At 42.8% G+C, this 17,923-nt stretch overlaps 1 protein-coding gene across 3 annotated transcripts; it reads right to left on the bottom strand.

Moving 5' to 3' along the window:
• Positions 1-649: 649 nt before the first annotated feature.
• Positions 650-17,714, bottom strand: lmx1al (LIM homeobox transcription factor 1, alpha-like). Of its 3 annotated transcripts, none has more exons than XM_078284727.1 (9): positions 17,671-17,714; positions 15,319-15,408; positions 14,190-14,393; positions 3,869-4,101; positions 2,752-2,915; positions 2,001-2,078; positions 1,773-1,893; positions 1,496-1,651; positions 650-807 (listed from the first exon to the last, which is right to left on the bottom strand). In XM_078284727.1, exons 1-9 carry the CDS (start codon positions 17,712-17,714, stop codon positions 650-652), a joined length of 1,248 nt encoding a protein of 415 aa, XP_078140853.1. The 3 variants fall into 3 exon arrangements, with proteins under 3 accessions (XP_078140853.1, XP_071772998.1, XP_071772999.1); XM_071916897.1 differs by having other exon boundaries at positions 14,190-14,379; positions 15,323-15,408; XM_071916898.1 differs by having other exon boundaries at positions 14,190-14,373; positions 15,323-15,408.
• Between the last annotated feature and the right edge of the window lie 209 nt (positions 17,715-17,923).

Below are 17,923 nucleotides of genomic sequence, written 5' to 3'. Positions count from 1 at the left end.
CACACTAACCTGAGAGCAAAATTCTACTCCAATCCATATACTATATGTTTCAGTCCTTCACACACAATAGCTAATCACTAGTTCTATCAAAAAACTTGCGCAATATACTTTAATTTAGACCTTCAGCTGCTCCTAAGCCCTGCCAACACTGTCCCAAATAAGTGTAACTTGATTAATTCACTGTCAGCAAGCCATTATCCTCAGTAATTTATGATACCAAAGTTTACACAAATGTATCGCGTGCCAACATGTTTGATAAGTTTCTTTTGTTTGTTTTTTGTTTGAAAAGTGCTGTAAAACCCTATGTTTGATTAAACATGACATAAATACACAAGAGAAACTGAGGTCCTTTTACATTTCTTGTACGTTTACAGTGTCTATATTTCCAGCATGTGATTCTTATCTAGGAGAGATTATGGGGACACTATGCTAATCTAATAGTTATTTCCACAGCTGCAAAACGATATTATGACTACGCCTGTCTTGCGATGATTTTGGCCTTGTGGTAAAAGCTCAGAACTGTGTTTGGGTGAAGGCTGTCTCATGGAGAGTGGTCCGACAGGCATGTTGATGGACAGACTCCATTAGCTGCATCTCTGAGAGGTGAAAGGTGGAGGAGGAGTAGGGAAAGGGTGAGAGTTTATAGGGGTCAGGAGGTGAAGTAGGAGTTCTGCATGGAGTAGAGACGGTCGATGGGGTTTCCCACCCGCCCCGGCAGGAGACCGCCCTCCCCTGTTGCTAAGAGACAGTCGCCAAGGTGACCGAGGCTTCCATCGCTGTCCAGGTCGTGGAACACTGTCTCTGAGTCTGGGGGCGTAAACAGAGTGAGAGTGTGTAGGGTTGAACTGGAGAGAGCGCAGAAGACCATGGGAACAAGCACAATATCTTAACCCCTTCAATCTATTTATTAAAGGAATCACCCCAAAATTAAAATCCAGTCTTTATCTACTCACCCCCATGTCAGTCAAAACTCCATTTGATTCATAGGACCACCAAACACACAGTGAGTTAGCCCATCTCAGCCTTCTCTCAAACTATTGAAGTTAAGGAGGCCATCTTCTGACAGTTCCAAAAAAAAGCATAAAAATGCCCATCAACTTTCTCCAAACAGCTCATGCAGCATAATCAAAGTGTTTCGTAGCCAAACCATTGCACTGTGAGTCCAAAAGTCCAACATTCATCTCATTATATCCTATATCTTCCTCACTGTCAATACTCATTCAATGGTCATGCAGCTCTACATTGATCTGGTAGAAGACCTTGCTTGTTACTATAGGGTGCTCATTGGGTTAGCACTGACAGTGAGGAAAATATTGAACTTTTGGACCTACAGTGTAATGGTTTGGCTACAAAACACTTGGATTATGTTGCATGAGCTGTTTGGAGAAATTTGATGGACACTTTATGCTGTTTTTGGGAGTGAGTAGTTAATGACTGAATCTTCATTTTGGGATGAACTACTCCTTTAGTCTTGCGTCTTTGCCCCCTGTCTTACCATAGGAGTGGAGCTGCTCACTGGTCAGCTGAGGCGGTGTAAGCCCGTGTCGGAACGGCTCTCCTCCGTAGATGTTGGGGTCCAGAGCCAATAGCTGCTGACGTGGCAGTGAGGGATATCCCAGCATCCCATCCATTCCGTGAGTGCTAGAGCCGTCTGTGTGGACATGAAAATCCCCTCAATCAAACCCTCTTCACCTCCTCACCTGCCCCCCTCTCTGTCACCGCCATGAGCGATATGAATGACTCGGTCTCCGCATTGTCACTTTATCTCTTACCCTCGCTGTCGTCGTTGCTCTGTCGGCCCCCTCTGCTCGGCCCTCTCCTGGTCCCTCCCAGCTGCTCTTGCTCCTGCTGCTGCTGCTGCTGCTGCTGCTGTCGGCGAGCTATCTTCTTCATCTGAAGCACAGGAACACACACGCTGTCAGTATGAAAATTGTGTGTGTGTGTGTGTGTGTGTATGTGTGAGAGAGAACATGCCCTGAAGGTAATATGTAAAGTCTAACCTTGGCTCTCTGGTTTTGAAACCACACCTGCACGACTCGCACTGTCAGTCCAGTCTCAGCAGCCAGCGTCTCTCTTACCTACAGGTGAGACAGAGCCATGATGTTAATATGATAAGGGAGAATACCAATGTCATTTACAGTTAAAACCCATTTACTTCCATCTACGTCTAGTTTATGTTTCCCCCAATCATTTTGCAATGTATGCAGTATGTAATTAGATTTGTTTTTAACATTTACTCGTTTTACATTGTTTTTAAAATACAAACCTAGCTTCAAATGAACTGCTGTCCCGTCTCACTAAGAAGCCCCAAATAAAAAGACATAGATGTGACAATAAAGTTTGTAAGGCATTATGTTTTGAGGGATTATTTCCTGGCGTCTTGCTGTGGGTGTCAGGTGATTGACAGTAAGCAGAGCGTAACGTAATGCAACGTGGGCACAATGAAATAAGGATACAACAGAAACTTTGATAAAACCAAATTAAGGCTTTCATGTTTACTGTGATGGATTATCTAGGTCGGGCAATTTTCAAGTCTGTGGAAATTGTTTTTCATACTGCACAAAAATGAATGGCAGCAAATAGCTTCTTCTGAAGGTAGGAAAACGAGCCCTGATATCTCCAACTATGCTGACTGTGTGCAGACACCACTAGGAATAATGTAAAGGAAAGAGGCAACATAGATGAAAAAACCGCCGGTATTATCCTTTAGCGCTGTATCCTGTTATATAAGAGAGAGGCTGGTCCGCTCACCTTGCGGCAGGGCTTAGAGGACACTTCAAAGGAGGCCTTGAAAGCGCGCCGCTGCTGTGTGGTCAGGATGGTGCGGGGTCGTTTTGAACGCTTGTGCTCCTTGCCTTCATCGCCGCCCTTCCCCCCGCCGGAGCCTCCTCCACCATCCTCATCCTCACTCTTCACTGAGAGAGGTCGGCAGAAAACACAGCCGTCAGAACAGCGCGCAGGAGAAGGTGCATTTTCATTGTTTTTCACACACATAAAAAAAACAGATTATGGACATAGAGATGCAGGCTTGTGAGCAGAAGGTCTCCGTTTCAAATCCCTCAGTCTGGAAACGGAAAAGTGGAAGTGTTTAACACTGAGGTGCCCCTGAGCAAAAGCCTTTATCCCCCAGTTGCCCAAGGGAAGCAGGTCAGCGGCCTACAGTGAAGGACTGTTGTTGTACTGAACTCCTTCCTATAGTGTGAATGTGTGGAACTGTGTATGAGGCAGGCTGTGCTGAAAATGAATGCTGGATGAGTGAACGCTCAACATAACTCTTCCCTGGATGAATAAAGGTTCTGATGGCGATTGGAAGACATGCATTTAACCAACTACTGACAAATAATGTATAATGTAATGTATAATAACAAAATCCCCCAACAGAATAACAATTAATGAATGAACTGATGAATTAACGCTATCAACAGAATCAAGAATGCAAATGAATTGTACAAATAATGTTAAATAAATACAGTTACACTTTCAGATTAATACCAACATCTCATTTTGGGATCGTCATCCAAAAGCTTCCCATGTCAGACTATATTAGGTGGGGTTTACATACATATTCATAAGCATGTCTAGGTGAGTGCAAGTGTGTGTGCATGTGTATGCGTGTGTATGTGTCTATCCCTCCTACTCCATACAGACAGGGCTATAAGCCTGTGAGGTTTCCCTTTACACTGATGGTCGGAGAGATCAACACCCAATCCCTACCAGCAGTGCTGTTCTGAAATGAACCCTAAACTAAAAGAGAATTTCCTTACAAAGTATCACAGTATTATTATCCTTATTCTAGAAAAAACAAGCAACTTTGAGCAGACTTTTAGGAGGTTCAGGTGAAACGATCCTGTCACAAAACTGACTCTACCTGATTCAGTCGGGGTGGGACTGATGGCGGCCAGCATTTCTCTCTCCTTCTCGTAGTCGACGCGGCACAACAGCTGGCCCTCCTTCAGCACGAACTCATCACCTCTCTGCAGCCGGCGCTCACACTCGCAGCAGCTGAAGCAGCCCAGGTGGTACACCTGGCCCAGCACCCGCATTATCAGCTCAGAGCGGCCAATCACCTGCAGGCAGGCGCTGCACTTCCTCACAAACAGCCTGGAGGCACGCAGACAGACAGAGAGACAGACAGAGAGAGAGAGACAGACAGAGAGAGAGAGAGACAGACACATGGGCATGTGAGTGAAGGATACGTAGGTTAAGACACAAACATAAACTGTAAAACAGAGGAGTGCGCAGAAAGAAAGGTAAGGTAATTAAAGATGGAAGCACAGACACAGAGCTTTGACTCGTTTACCCTCAGCTCCAATTATTCTGGAGATTAGCATAGTCTCTTAATTAAAGGTCGTATAAACATTACCCAATGCACAGAGCAACAAGGTGAACATCTGCTAACAGGAATTACAGTTGTCTGTATTGTTATATTGTATTTTCTTTTCTCCCTCTTGACAGTAGGTGGCAGTAGTTCACCAATGATAAGGGAGCTGCCTGTTGCGATTCTCTCTCTTGTGATTCCTTAAATGTTGAGATCTATCCGAGAGAGTGAGCTCCGATCGACCCATATCCCACCCACAGACTAAAAGCAATGATTTAACATGATGAATAAAGTTAAAGTTCCAGTTTAATACAGTCTCTCTCTGAGGTCCATTGGTTTTTCCCCATGACCACTTCTCTCCTTTTGTCCCTCCGTCTCTCCTCCTGTGAGATGTTATAACCCTTCAATTTCTCTCCCGCCTCACCATCTCTTCACATCCCCATTTCCATTCAGCGGGCCTAAGTCTCTGCCATTAAATTCCTCTCAAATCCCTGCTCTCTCACTTCGGCTCCCTCCCCCCCCTCCCTCCCCGGCATTTTCTGCCAGCATTCCCAGTTCTCCCTCACGCCCTCCCAGCCTGCCTCCCCAGTTCACTGAAACTAATAAAGACAGGATTAATTAGATTGTTGTTTAAACAGTGCGATGGCCAGACAGACGCTGTAAACTCATAACCAGGGATTGGGGATAGCATGGGGTTAATCTCTCTCCTCTCACTTATGCACACTAAAACACACATACACACACAAACACACACACACGCACACACACACACACGCACGCATGCACACACACACACACACACACACACACACACACACACACAGAATCCATATACCTAGTCTGATATTGGCTGGTTACTCACGGTAACCGTGTCATATCCCTTCATCATACTTGTGGTGTACAGTACATCTGCAACACACCTGCCATCCCATCAGGAAATATTGACAGTGCGGATACTTTGGATCATCAGAGCATTACACATCAAGAGGAGGATTTACCAGGTAGACAGAGCATAGGTGTAAAAAGGAAAAAGGCACTTGGAGGCAGAAATAGCAGCAGAAAATAACAAAAACCTGAACAAAAAGAGAGGGAGGATGAGAGAGGAGCGGAGGGGGGGAGGAAGGGACGAAGACAGAAGTGTTGACGCTCCCTGACTGAGTGATAGGAAGGTGTTGCTGCCCAAATCTGGAGTGCAAAGAGGGAGCCAGGTCTGCACATTAGAGCCCCTAATCTGTGATTCTGTCCCAAACGCAGCTGCTACGGCTAATCTTTCTCAATCCATCTGCCAAACGCTCCCCAAATTCCCCAAATGACAGTGTCACTAACTTAACATCATAACACAAACACAGGCGTCCCTACAAGCAGCCTTACACAGATCTATTGCGACAGACCCTTGCATTCAACTACATGTTGCTCACCCTCTTTTATTGAAACGTTACATTGCATCTTAGAGATGCCAGTAGCATAAGATGTCAACAAACACGCCCCACGTGTCAATCATTATTCCTGGCATTGAACCGATGCCTGAAAGAGAGCAATCGCAGCTCTGCTCTGCACAGCCTCAGTCTCCATCCGAGTGCTGCAGCAGCATACCTTAAATACTTCCTTTCACTGTGAAAAATGACAACAGAATCATCAGAGAATTGCTTGACATAAGACTAATGATGTTGGCGGTTGAGTCCCCCTTTCCCTAATCGGGGTGTACACAGCACGGTAGGAATTTACTCAACATGGCAAATGAAGGCAACTTGGGGCAACTGCCGCAGAGGGGGGTCTGTAAGTAGATCAGTCTAATCCCTCTAATAGAAGCATCATTCACACTGGCCCTTACCAGGGGATATAGCTTTCAATAAATCACTATGGACAGAACGGGTAAACCCTTTACAGCCCAGCTCACACACACGTATGAGGTAAACCTGGCCTCCACGCCAAATTTATAGCATCTACACAAACATACCCACACATTGTTTAGCCTATATTTCAATATTCATGTTTTACACAAAAAATGTTTGACCTTTCCATATCTTTCTAGTCATTGCAGAATATTGCAGATCTTGCACAATGTGCCTGAATATGTTTAGTTTGATCATGATTACCTATAGAAATTCCCATGCAAATTGTGACTTGTAAAATAGACTGTTGTTGTATCTGAATTTTAGGCCACATGGCTACATTTTAATTATATAATTTCCAGTTCTGATGCTAAATGTCAATTTTTTTCATAATTGTTCTTATTCCACTAGAATTATTTTATGGCGTGACTTTGACTCTTTAAACTCCATCTATACATCTAAGAGGCATAGGATTATAACATTATGCAAAGTTCTGCCCACACTTTCAGTCATTGCTTTTAAATGAAAATGTATTGTTGTTTCTGATATCCCATGTTACTAACAGCAAAATATGTATATTAAAATACACATTTCTAAAATAAGGAGTGCAGCACGTTCCCATTTTGATTATGTAATGGCATTACAATAAAAACATGACTTCTAAAGTTTGAATACATCACCTAATATAGGCATGTTTTTGCTCACACCAGGAATCAGTGGAAAAATGAAAATATGCATGACATTGACCTGAGATACAGAGAAACTTGTTTTTCTTGCATTTGAATTTCCAATATATATATTTTAAAAAAGTGGAAATTCAGATAAAGACAGTTTAAACAGCTGAAAGGTAAAAACCAATGGTTTGCAAAGCTATCTGAAAGGATATCTTCAAGTGGACTTTATTTTGGATTTCAGGGCTTTCATTTTATGAAGTGATATTACCATCTGTAATAGATACGATACATACATGATTACAAAAGAGATAAGCGTGAGTGCATGGACCGAAGAGTCAACACAGTCCACCCTAAACCTCGGGAACCTCAGCTGAGGCAAACTTTATCTTCAGTGCACATGGATTACAGAGGGGTGAAGGGGCACAGGTAATTACAAGCACACAGATTATGAGATCCAAAGTAGAGAGGGGGCACAGGTGATGTATTATAAGCATTTGGCGTGTATATTCAGCCCATTCCTTCATGTGTATTGTTAGAGCCTAGGCATACAAACACGATAACAGAGTCTTCATTATCTGCGCAAGCTGTGTGTCGTGTGGCATTGCTTTGCCTGTGTGCTCTGACAAGCACAACAGTGTCTGGACTGCAACACAATCACTCCATAAATATGTATGTGTCTGAGAGTGATTACAGTTGTTGTGCTTGCTTCCATAATTGATGAATAATTATACAGGTAAGGGTTTGCCTCAACTGACTCCAGGTTTTCATTGTATCCTATACTCGTTAGGTTTGGGTCAGTTGTCTGTTTGCCAGCTCAGGTCCCAAACTGGTAAATTTAGCCTCACTCTAGACCCCAGGCTCGTTAAAACATACAAGGCATGAGGAGATGCACCAGAAAAAGGTCTGCCACCCATTTTGATTCCTTATCCATAGTTTGAGATGCATTTCTGTTCCTGAACATGTGATGTGTCAAGGTATTCATGTATTGCAGCTTGTGATTCCCACATATATTATATGTCCAGAATGACCATTGTGTGTGGCAAACAAATGGGTGCTTATGCATGTCCTGAAAATGTATAAGTGCATGCAATGCATCATGTGAAATTGATATGAAAAGTACAAATGATATGCAACAATCTTACTTTTAAGTTGTGTTGTGTTTAGTATCCATTTCTTAGATGTGTGAGTGTGTGTGTGTGTGTGTGTAGGTGTGTGTGTGCGTGCGTGCGTGTGTGTGTGTGTGTGTGTGTGTGTGCGTGCACACTTGCAGCGGATATTGCTCTGTGAAGCAAAATGGCTCAGAGCCAGGGTTCAGTAATCACATCATCTCCTTTTATTAAATCTCCCTGCACTGCTTCTGTGTTATTAAAATCTCCCAGCATTCCCCACGATACTCGCTACCCCTGCCACCACTCACTCACACTCACACACACCAATACACACACACACACACACACACACACACACACACACACACACACACACACACATATATATATATATATATATATAGATATATACAGTCACAAACACACACACACACACACACGGGTATACATACAGTCACATGCACACATAAACACAAATATGCACAGTATGTGTAAACACAGATAAGGTTCCCGGGTACAAACATCAATAAAACACTGACAGATGCTGTCATTTGTGCACCATACCCATCCATGCATCAATATACTAACACCACACACTGTCCTCTCGCTTCATTCACCATCTCCAAAAACTGTAAAAGCCAGATATAATTTTGAAAATAGATTTCCTTGATTTATAAAAAAAATGAGTTATTAGTTATCTAATGGTCACAAGATCCTGCGATGTATGGACTGGACCCTCTGAAGCATCTCTGCATAGACCCTCAGCCATTCTCACAGTTATACAGTTACATGGCATGACTCTCGCTGTAAATTGTTCACACTGGTAATAAGACCGGCTCTACATGAGCTCAGCACCGGGAGAACTTGAACTCTTTTGCGACAGCCCATAATATTACAAGACCAAATGTAATATACCTGCATACAGTAACAACTAAAAACCTGCGTGACATACATGCATGCTGTGTGCATGATGAGCGCGTGTCTCTGTGCATGTATGACTGTGTCTGGCTGTGCGTGATCTACACCTGACGCTAAGAAGAATGAACGCTATGTGTGAATGTGTGTGAGGATATGGATGAGAATGTGTGTGTGTGTCTGTGTGCGTGAGCGTGTGGGCGCGCGTATGTGTGTGTGTGTGTGTGTGTGTGTTAGTTTAGATAAAACAGTTAATCCCCAGGCCACCAGAACGCAATATCCTGTCTGCCGGTTTCTCATTTCCTGTCTCTCTCTGGCGGAGCGGGAAGCGGTGGGGAGGGGGCGGCGGGGGACAGCGGGACCCGTTGCCCCAGAAACAGGAGATACAGCCGCCCCTATTCGAGAAAGTCTACGCCGTTCTCCCTATCTCTCCCTCTCTGGTCCGACCCCCTATTCTCTCTCTCTCTCTCTCTCTCTCTCTCTCTCTTCTTTTATTATCTCAGATTTAATAAAGCCAAGGCGAGCAGCTTGTTCTGCCATGAAACATTTATTAGCTGTCTGTAATAAAATTGTTGTGGGGGAGGAAAGATGATGGGGACTCATCTCACATTATGCAAAAACAGTGGCAATATTACCGGGGGTTACACGCCCTCCACCCCCCCCCCACCCCCCACCCCTCCACCGCTCCACCCCTCCCCTCCCTGCGGCTGTTCCCTTCCCTAAAAACTCACGGACATCTCGTCTTTATCCCATTTTGAGCCGATCCCTTCCCTTCTCCTCCGCTAAGCTTTTCCCCCCGGCGTTCTTTCATTTACACCTTAAACTCTTCTGTGGTTCTCTCCGGATGTCGTCCCTGTCTGTTGTTTCATCGTTACATAGAGTCAAACCATCAAAAACAGGTTCTACCCCCCCCACCCCCCCCACCTCCCACTTTCCAGTCCTCTGTAGCACACCTCACCTCCGCCCATCATCTGTTGAGCTAAGACTCTTGGGTGAGGGAGGAGTACTGTAGAGCGTCTGGGAGTTTCAGAACCACATGCATGTAGTCTCTCACTGTGATTTTACATATATGGAGTCCTGAGTGTATCTTAGGCGATGGCTGCCTGTGCAGACTCCCCACAGACCTCTAGGAACAGAGTTGAAGTCTAAGCAGCCAAGATTAACACATGATCCTGGATGAAACCACACACTTTCCTTAAATGTGCAGATTCCATATCTAGGCGGCATTCTTAATCAGCAAAATCAAACACTTGTCCGCTATTCTGGCTTGCTGTATCAAATGTAATTCATTAATATGCCAGTAATTCATCAGGTGAGGTTGAGGTGCTGTAGGGTGATTATTGTCCCCTTGACTTGTCATTGCATAATTCCCTCTAATAGTGTTTCTCTGCAGCCCGGTGTCAGGCCTGTCATCACATGACAGCCGGAGAACACAGGCTAATTAGCACTGTACCCAATCAACCCGCCACCGCACCCCCTCACCCACCAACCAACCCCCACCCCCCACCCCCCGTCCCGAGACACAAAGAGGCGCTGGGGGGGGGGGAGACGATTAAGAGAAAACGAGGGATAAACGGAGAGATAAACTGATTGGTGTCATCGCTGCTATCAATCTCAACAAGAAGGAAATGAGGTTTGGAATAGAGAAATATTATTACAAAGCAGACAGTGATGAACGAGGTGATGGGGAGAGAGATAGGGAGAGGAACGGTGGGATGGGGTGGGGTGGGGAGGTGGGGGGTAGCCTATAGGAGGGATAAGGGAGAGGAGGAAGAGGGGTAAGAAGATGCGATCTCGATCCACAGTCCCAGTGTTTTGGAGCAGCGGGACTCAGACACACACGCACACGCACACACACACATAAACACGCCGTAACCTGAGAGAATGGAGAACAGTCTCTCGGCCCATTAGCATTAGACTCACACACAGCGACTCGGTCTATTCTGAGGCGGCGGGGGCTCTCTCTCTCTCTCTCTCTCTCTGTCTCTCTCTCTCTCTGTCTCTCTCTCTCTTTCTGCAGAGCGAGGGTTTGTAAAGTCAGACGGAGCCTCGCTGCCCTCCACCCCACAGAGTGATGTATTAAACCCAGGGTTTAGTAAATATCCACCCCAGTGACCCGCCTCTCACAGTGCAGAGGCTTGTCTTTATGGGGGCTTACAAGGCAGCCTGCAGGCTCCGCAGACCCAGGCAACCCTCACTTCTGTCTGGGCTCAGCACTGTTGACCGGGACACACAGGCCTTACTGCTCAGCTTGGACAAGGACCATCATGTCGACGCTCTGTGTAAGAGAGCATGAGTTAAATGTGTGTGTTGGAGATTGAGGGTGGCAGACATTATCCATTTATGTCCATCTGCTTTTTTGTCTTATTTTGAGCCAAAATGACATTTAATAACCATATAACTTTTGTTAAAGATAAAACATGCGATTGAACACAGGACTCTTTTGCCATCCACCCAAAAAGTACTTTGAGGGGCTGAACAGTTCATTTCTCATATCACACCTTTGATCTGCAGTATATATAGAGTGCATACATGTATTGTCAGAGATCTATGCCAAATACTCTGTTCTGCATGTCAAAAAGAAAGTCCAGAAATCTTGAAATCTGGTGAAGGTATACAATTTAATTGCCAGTAAAATCCAAAAATCCAAAATCCAAAGGCCAAAGTAATTTCCACCTTGACACATTTGGACCAAATTACAAAATTTTGCTCAGACTTCCTGTTTATGATGTAGTTACAGGTGTTGAACAATGTATTATATTATAATATACACTCAATACAGAATATCTGGTTCATAAATGGCATTCAAGTTAATTTCATGAGGTTTCAAAACAAAAATAATTATCACTACAAATCCACAAGATGCACTTTCAGTGAGTTTATTGAGTCTAAATCTTATTTCCACAGCAGATTGAGATAAGGGAAATTGAAAACCTTCTGTATTTTAACATCGTAGATGATGAGGCAGCAGGTGATGACTTATTTATTCCTTGAAGCCTCAGGGACTTGAATGTGATTCATGACCGAACCAGGTATTCCACACAGGGCTTGAGTCTACACTGTACATTTTAAAATTTGATTTTTTTTCCTTCTCATTTGAATTTTGTACATCTGCATAGTTTCTAGCCTTCTTTCTTTCTTTCTTTCTTTCTTCTTTCACCTTGGCAGAATAGAGTGCTTTGCATATGTACAGTGTCACTCTCATATCCCAAATAAATGAATTTTGGATTCATTTCTATTTTTGGAATGATTGTATTTTAGAAGGTATATGAAGATCAGATAGTGTTTGAATTCAAACTACAACAAAAACAATCAAGCAAAGAGGCAAACAGATAAGCAGGGTTACCATACCATGCCATTAGCATAGTGTGGCCTTTGGCTTCTGCTGAGGGAGAGCGAGGGAGGGGAGCTCTGCCTGTCTGTGTGAGTGTGGGCTGGGTGATGTAATCAAAGCAAAGGACGAAGTTAAAAATGTTTGGACAAGCCTGAGATACTGCATGATGAGGGAGGCATGGAAAATGGCCCAGTATGTGCTAGAAGACTGTAAGATGCAGCCTCACCATGCGTGGAAACAATTCACCCAAACATTCTGCACGATACGGTGAATAATTACATTCATTTAATATTTTGACATGCAAAACAGACAGTGTGTAAAGACATCAGTCAGTTGCTCTCTGCCAATTCAATCAATCGTCCCTTAGAAAATAAAATGGAGCCAGATTCCAAGAGGTTAAGAGGAAAAATAAGCATCCACCTAAAATTGTACGTATTCCCCCTCGAATTCTTATGCACGCTCCAAATTCTCGGGCATGCTTATCTGTTACAATGCACACACCTGCTGCAGATGGAGGGGGAGGAGTGTGTGGAGTGTAAGGCGCTGATGGACAGACTGCAGGGAACACAAGGAGACATTGTTGCTGATCCGCTGAAGGTCACAGGCGGTACTGCGTGCCAAGTCTGGCACGGAGTCACACAACAAGGCAACTATCCATATGCAATGTATAGGGCACTAAATCAACACTATACTGAATGAGCCACGGACTTTTAATTTGGATCTTCAATTACATGCATTACATGAGCAGAGCAAATACGCCGGTTGGAGACTTTTTCATTTTTTCCACTGAAGATGAACCCGGTGCTGCGTTCATGATAAGCCAATGCGCTTTACTTTTCCCCCACTCATTTTTCAAGATAAACGTCACACAATGGGACTCTCATCAGCCAATTCTTCCCTCTCTCCCCCTCTCTGTTGTTCTACTCTCTCTCTCTCTCTCTCTCTCTCTCCCTCTCTCCCTCTCCTTCTCTCCTCCAGATGTCAGGTACAGTGGGAGAGTCTGTGCTGCTGGATGCCGTCTGACACTTTTCAAAACAATGATAACAAGCTGCAGGCTCGTCCTTCAGCCGTCTACTCCTGGAGCTCTCACCGACCGCAGCACACACCCGCCGACCGACCGCAGCACACACTCGACGACCAAAACAAAAAGCACGCACACACACACACACACACACACACACACACACACACTGTTTCTCCCACTGTTTCTCTCCCTATAAAAGAGGGAGTGACTGATTCAGAGATTCCAGACAGTATGATGGGACCTCACAACACCTCGAGTAGGATTCATTCCCTCCCAATAGTATTTATAATGCATTACAATAAAGCATTGCATACAGCACACAGCAAAATCATCCGTGTTAATTTTAACTCTGAGAGTGTAAAACTCAACACAATGCCAGTGTTTATATAAGTCCACACCCATCAGAGTTAATTTAACACTTTAGATAGTGATGAACAGCCAGCTCAGATCCATATCAGCTCCATATGAGTGGACAAACAGCTCTCCAGTCAACACCTGTCAACTCCAAATCATTTAATAATTGACTCAATTGTCACTTATTAACACTGGAAGATTTGCAGGGGCTCCCAGACTTTTCCATATCAAGGACTCCCCAAAATAGACACACATAATTAGACCAGGAACCTCCATTTAATGAGATTAGTCTGAGAATATGTTTATTGTTAGATATGATTTGGTACAAAAGTATGAACCTGTCTACACTAGGTGGGATGATAAAGGACCTGTGATCAAAATAGTCATCCTTATGCACTCTCTCATTGGGCCAACAACTATAGAGAGTAAAATAACCAATAAGATAAATAAGCTGACTTTTACACGGCAACCACACACCCACACACACACACACACACACCCCTACCCACCACCCCCAACCACCCACCCATCACGGACCCCTGGATGTCCCCCCACCCCACTTTTAGGAACGACTGAAACCGAGTTACTTATGGAAAGTGGTCGTCTGTGTGTCCCGTGCTGGCTCTTACTTCTCATAGTCGTGCTTGCAGTAGAGCAGGCGGTCCCTGCAGTAACAGGTCCCGGTCAGCGCGCTCAAACACACGGCGCACTTGACGCAGGTCTCGTGCCAGGAGCGCTCGTTCACCCGCAGCAGGAAGCGGTCGGCGATGGGCGACTCGCAGCCCGCGCACAGCTCTCCCCCTGCCCCGTACTCTGGACCTGGGGCACGGTTTACAAATTAAAACAACAACAACAACAACAACAACAACAACAAAACAACAGGTCAGAATAGGATGATGACCATATCGAAAAATCACTATAATATTCCTACGGGGACTTACAGTGTGTCCGTGGTTTTCAATAGGGCGTTTATAGTGGCCTACTTTTTGTATGGTCCTATGATATCACTATAATATTTCAATAATATTCCTATATAGACTGTCTGTGTTAGTTTATGGAAATTTGTTTTATCTCCTGTGATATAACAACATTCCTATAGGGTCTTACAGGCTATCTCTGCGGAACTTAATAGTCAGTTTATAGTGACCTTATAGTACTTTATGGTAGACTATTTTTTCCTCCTATGATATCACTATATAATATTCCTATAGTACAACTATTGGGATTTTTAAAATGTCCGTGATACTCAATTGTGATTTTATAGTGTGCGTGAACTTTTTCAATCTCCTATATGCAATCACTATAGCATTCCTATAGGAACCTATAGTGTATCCGTGGTATTCAATAGTGAGTTTATAGTGACCTTATAGTACTTTGTGGTATTTCAAAAAAACAAACTCCTAAGGCGTCTCTATAATATTCCTATAATATTCCTACAGGGAGTTATAGTGTGTCTACGGCACTCAGTAGTGAGTTTATCAAGGTCCCAGTATACTTTATGGTATTTTTTTCTCCTTTAGTGTCACTATAATATTCCTATAATATTCCTACAGAGGTAGTTTGCTGTGATGTTTTAAAACTGTCCCTCTAGAATGTAGCAGCCCATCAGTTAGGCCTATTTTTCGTCTTTAGGCCTCAGCAACACTTGTACACCAAGAACCGTAAAGACTAAAAGGTTCTGTTTCTGTTGCTGTAGTGTAATAGTGAAAATTTGGAAAGAGAAAGCTGTGCCCTATTTCAGAAGCTGTCAGCTGCCACTCACCGAAAGGCGTTGAGGATGGAGGCTGCTGCAGACAGGACTGGCTCTCCTCTGTTTTCATCCCTTCTCTCCTTCCCTCGGTGTGATCGCTGAAAAAGGACAAAAACTGACTTTTCTCTCCGAGACATAACTGAACGACTGAAGTAATTGCATGTGAAGAGAAGGGAATCAGTGAGACGAAATATGCACCCATGCACACACCGAAACACTACGGAAGACAGTTATTTCGATATGTTTCCTTAGCATAAAACTGGAAACTGGACAGCGTCATTTCCAATAAGCGGCTCTTCACCTCCATCTTACTGAAACAGTGATGAGGAAGGCTTTTTACTTGGACCACAATTTAGATCTGAAGTCAGACTGAGGTCACACACACACGCACACACACACACACACACACACACACACACACACACACACACACACACACACACACACACACACACACACACACACACACACATCTTGTAATCTAGAACTGCTCTGATTAAAGTCAAATCGCTCAAACGCGAAAACAACAAAAACGCCTCATCAATAGATGTGCATTTATAGAAAATTTTAATTCAAGTTCGAAGAAATTAATCGAAATTTGAAGTGATATTATCAGTGTCACAGATTATATAATGACAGTTTTAATTCGTTTAATGTTAAGGTTTAGGGGCCTAAATCTAATCAACTGACACTTCAATCAGTGTTACGTCAGCCTATAAAAATCTCCCAACAGAATTAGCAAAAATGAAAAAAAAAAAAAAAAAAAATCTCGTAGGTTACATTTCTACATAAAACAACTATTCAACCCTATCCTAATAATGCTGCTCTGTTTTTTTTTTTTTTTAAACTAGCCTAAGATAATTCCGGTTTTAGATTACATTTTTGTGTCGAAATTATTTTCAATATATAAATGTTTAAAACTAGGATATTTGTTGAAGATCAATAACTGAACCACATGTGGGCTATTTTATTCTAGCTTGTAACTGTTCCAATAAACTTGCAAACTAGGCTTTATGAAGGATGAAGAAGTAGGCTTAAAAAAAAGTTAACAGCTTTTTATAAAATGCAACACTCTTTAAAAAAAATCGAGTCATTCATTGATAAAAAAAAAAACCTAAATTAGGCAACCCTAACGAAAAATCCCTATAATATTCCTATAGGAACTTCTAGTGTGTCTGTGGTGCTCTGTAGTGAGTTTATAGTGACCATAGAGCCTATTATGTTTTGGGAGTTTTTAAATCTCCAATGGTATCATTCTAATATTCATATAATATTCCCATATTATATTATATTCAGTTTATAGTTTTGCTGTGATATTTGTAGCATCCTTATACAATTTATTATAGGATTACTATAGTTCTTTTTCGTAAGGAAGACATAGGTTAAGCTTAATAGCCTAAAATCCACTAAATATAAACTAAATGATTAAATATCAGGAAATATAGGCTGAATTGTTACAGAAAATCAAGTTCTGAATTATGATAAATTACGTAGAAATACAGGCAACAGGATACGATTAACTACTTAATTGCGGATTGCTTACATTAGTGGCATATTTGTGTAATGCATCTATAATTATAGGCTATTAATTATATTGTGACAACAGCCTGCCTGTCTCTGTAACGGTGATAATAAGTAATGGAAAATAGTTTAAAAAGATTTCATGAACTTTCCTAAGCTGCAGGGACCTGGAGCTAAAGGAAAATAATTTTGTTATATTATGTGATCAATAGGCTGAGAAATATAAATTCCTATATAAGGTTGGCGAGGAGCTGCCAAAGCGCACAGTAAACGAGAAAGATTGGCATTAAAAGAAACAGTAAGACGCTTCTCTCGATTATAAGGTAATGAGCGACCCTCCTGTGCCCATGAATTAATATCATAACAAGCAGAGTAAATATCGAATCAGTTAAAAGCTGTTAATGAGGGTCAGGATGACCATGATGCCACCAAAAGTCAAAAATCCTCATATGCATTATATTTTGTTTTGTCCCAACATTTGGATCCAATTGCAATAATCAGAAAACAATGGCAAACTATATGTGGGTATGCAATCATATCCACATAGAGTCTATCTCCAAAGCGATCAATTTGATGCTGAACCACAAACCAAGCCTGTAATAAAATAGGTTATTTAGCACATAATCTTATTAGTTTGGATTAAAACACCAGATCAGGGCTCGTGATTTATCAGATATCAGAATCATTGTGACGTGAATTATTTTCACCTGAGCTTCTCTTTAAAAAACATGCCAAGTAATGTTAGAAATAAAAAAAAAAACATTGTTTCAGAAACAAGAGCCATGGAAATCACAAGTCTTCATTCATTGACAACCTGTTCTTGAGTTGCGGTCGCCTACCTTGAGGTGAAACACACTCCTCCTGAAATCTCGGTTGGCAGCATTAAAAACGGGGGGGAAACTTTAAGCCAGTAAATAAATAGACGCGTTTTCAGATCGTTCTTCTATTATTTCACACTCCGGCGCGCATATTGCCTACAGTAAAAGTCCAGATACCATGATGACCCAAACTATTGTCTATTGTCTCTCCTTTTTTCCTCCTCGCCAGCCGTGTGTGCGCTCCGACTTGGTTGTGCGTAAAAGGCGCAGAGGG

Source organism: Centroberyx gerrardi, chromosome 7 (assembly GCF_048128805.1).
Source record: "Centroberyx gerrardi isolate f3 chromosome 7, fCenGer3.hap1.cur.20231027, whole genome shotgun sequence".
Lineage (NCBI taxonomy): Eukaryota > Metazoa > Chordata > Actinopteri > Beryciformes > Berycidae > Centroberyx > Centroberyx gerrardi.
The sequence above is the reverse complement of the archived record's forward strand: the minus strand, read 5'-3'. Positions and strand labels throughout refer to the sequence as shown.

Excerpts from the sequence above, each read along its gene's own strand:
- lmx1al (XM_078284727.1), bottom strand. The coding sequence starts at position 17,714 with ATGCTGCCAACCGAGATTTCAGGAGGAGTGTGTTTCACCTCAAG. Across the intron at positions 15,409-17,670 it reads GGAGTGTGTTTCACCTCAAG|CGATCACACCGAGGGAAGGA; the intron begins GTAGGCGACCGC and ends GTCCTTTTTCAG. Across the intron at positions 14,394-15,318 it reads TCCTCAACGCCTTTCGGTGA|AAACCGTGCCCCAGGTCCAG; the intron begins GTGGCAGCTGAC and ends GTTTTAATTTGT.